Source organism: Phytophthora parasitica, assembly GCF_000247585.1.
Source record: "Phytophthora parasitica INRA-310 unplaced genomic scaffold supercont2.458, whole genome shotgun sequence".
Classification (NCBI taxonomy): Eukaryota; Oomycota; class Peronosporomycetes; order Peronosporales; family Peronosporaceae; genus Phytophthora; species Phytophthora nicotianae.
Genome location: NW_008649444.1, coordinates 1 through 1,309, shown reverse-complemented (window position 1 = coordinate 1,309; position 1,309 = coordinate 1). Strand labels below are relative to the sequence as shown.

The 1,309-nt window shown below is 46.1% G+C and overlaps 1 protein-coding gene across 1 annotated transcript; it reads left to right on the top strand.

The window, feature by feature from the left end:
• Positions 1–257: 257 nt before the first annotated feature.
• Positions 258–759, top strand: PPTG_20320 (hypothetical protein; the record flags this gene model as incomplete). Its single annotated transcript, XM_008919050.1, has 3 exons — positions 258–281; positions 365–606; positions 668–759. Coding segments are annotated over 3 exons (357 nt in total), but the record flags the coding sequence as incomplete, so codon positions are not given.
• Positions 760–1,309: the final 550 nt, after the last annotated feature.

The window sequence follows — 1,309 nt, the reverse complement described above, 5'->3', positions numbered from 1 at the left end:
TTTTTTTCTAAAAACAATTCCTGGCGTGAATGAACAGAGCGAGTGCAACTCGGAAGTATGATAGAGACCGGGGCCAAATTGAGTGTCTGCTGCCACAGGTAAAAGACATTGGTTTTCTCTACCTGTGGCCTGACCTGTCAGGTTTTGCCACTTCATTCCACAGGTGGAGAAGTTATTTTTGAGTGCATAAATTACAGAACCTTCAAAAATTAATACTATTTAGTGGCTCTGATGAAACTGTCCAGTTTCGAACCAGTATGCCCCCAGGCCGACGGCTGCAGGTCTACGTCTCCTCGCAGTTGATCATCTGACGGAGTCGGCAGGGGTAAATGCTAATGGGGATTGCGTGGGATATAACAGCCAGTCGCTCGTGCCAAGAAATGAAGCGAAGAAACGTCGAGGTGACGATGCCGACAGTGAGTGGAGCAAAGGTGAAAGTGAATCGTCGGCTTCAGAAGAGGAAAGCGCGGGCTTTGCTGGCTCCGGTATCGTTGGATCTACGTCACTAGTGGAATGTCCAGGTCTAAGTACTACTATCTTCGGCACTTGGAAAGCTTTCTCGAAGTACTTTGAGACGTACGCGTCGGACACGTATCAGCCATTCCGGTGACCTAGTTGTTATTTAGCAGTAATAATTGCGAAGTCTCACTGTGCTACTTTTTGACAGCATTCGTGACACTGCTACGGTGGAAGCTATGAACAAGAAGACCAGAGCACGCTCTATATCTGGAGCTCCTAGTGTTTCTCCAGACTATCTGTGTACGCCATTGATAATCCGCGCACTTGATGGTACATCTCTCATTTGTCTAAATGCTATTCAACATGTATTGCTAAGCCAGGCACCAAAGCTTCATCTAAAAACCAATTTCTCGACACTATGTGTTTATATGTGTATAAATGGAAGCGGTGTGTAGCTGGGCTAGATTTTACACCGGCACGGGACTTCCAGCGATGACGTTGAGCACTATAGAGCACCAAGCAAGAGAAATAGTACCTGCAGTGATATGCACGGCTAGTAAAAATCACATTCTTACAATGTAAACTGAGATCAAATTTCACGAGGATCTTTGTTACCGAGCTCACCGTTTCATGCTGGATATGAACTGGGAGTAATATCATTGTTACACGCAAAGCTACTAGACATGAGTTGGCGACACAAATGTATGGGCCGGAAAAGGCTGCCTTAGCCGCTTGGTATACTCTTGTCACGCCCCATACTCCTTTCTTCTAGTCTCTTAGTCTGCCACCTGCGAAATTAGTGCTATAGCGTGGACCCGTATAACCCCAACATCCCAGAAGCATAGGTAAT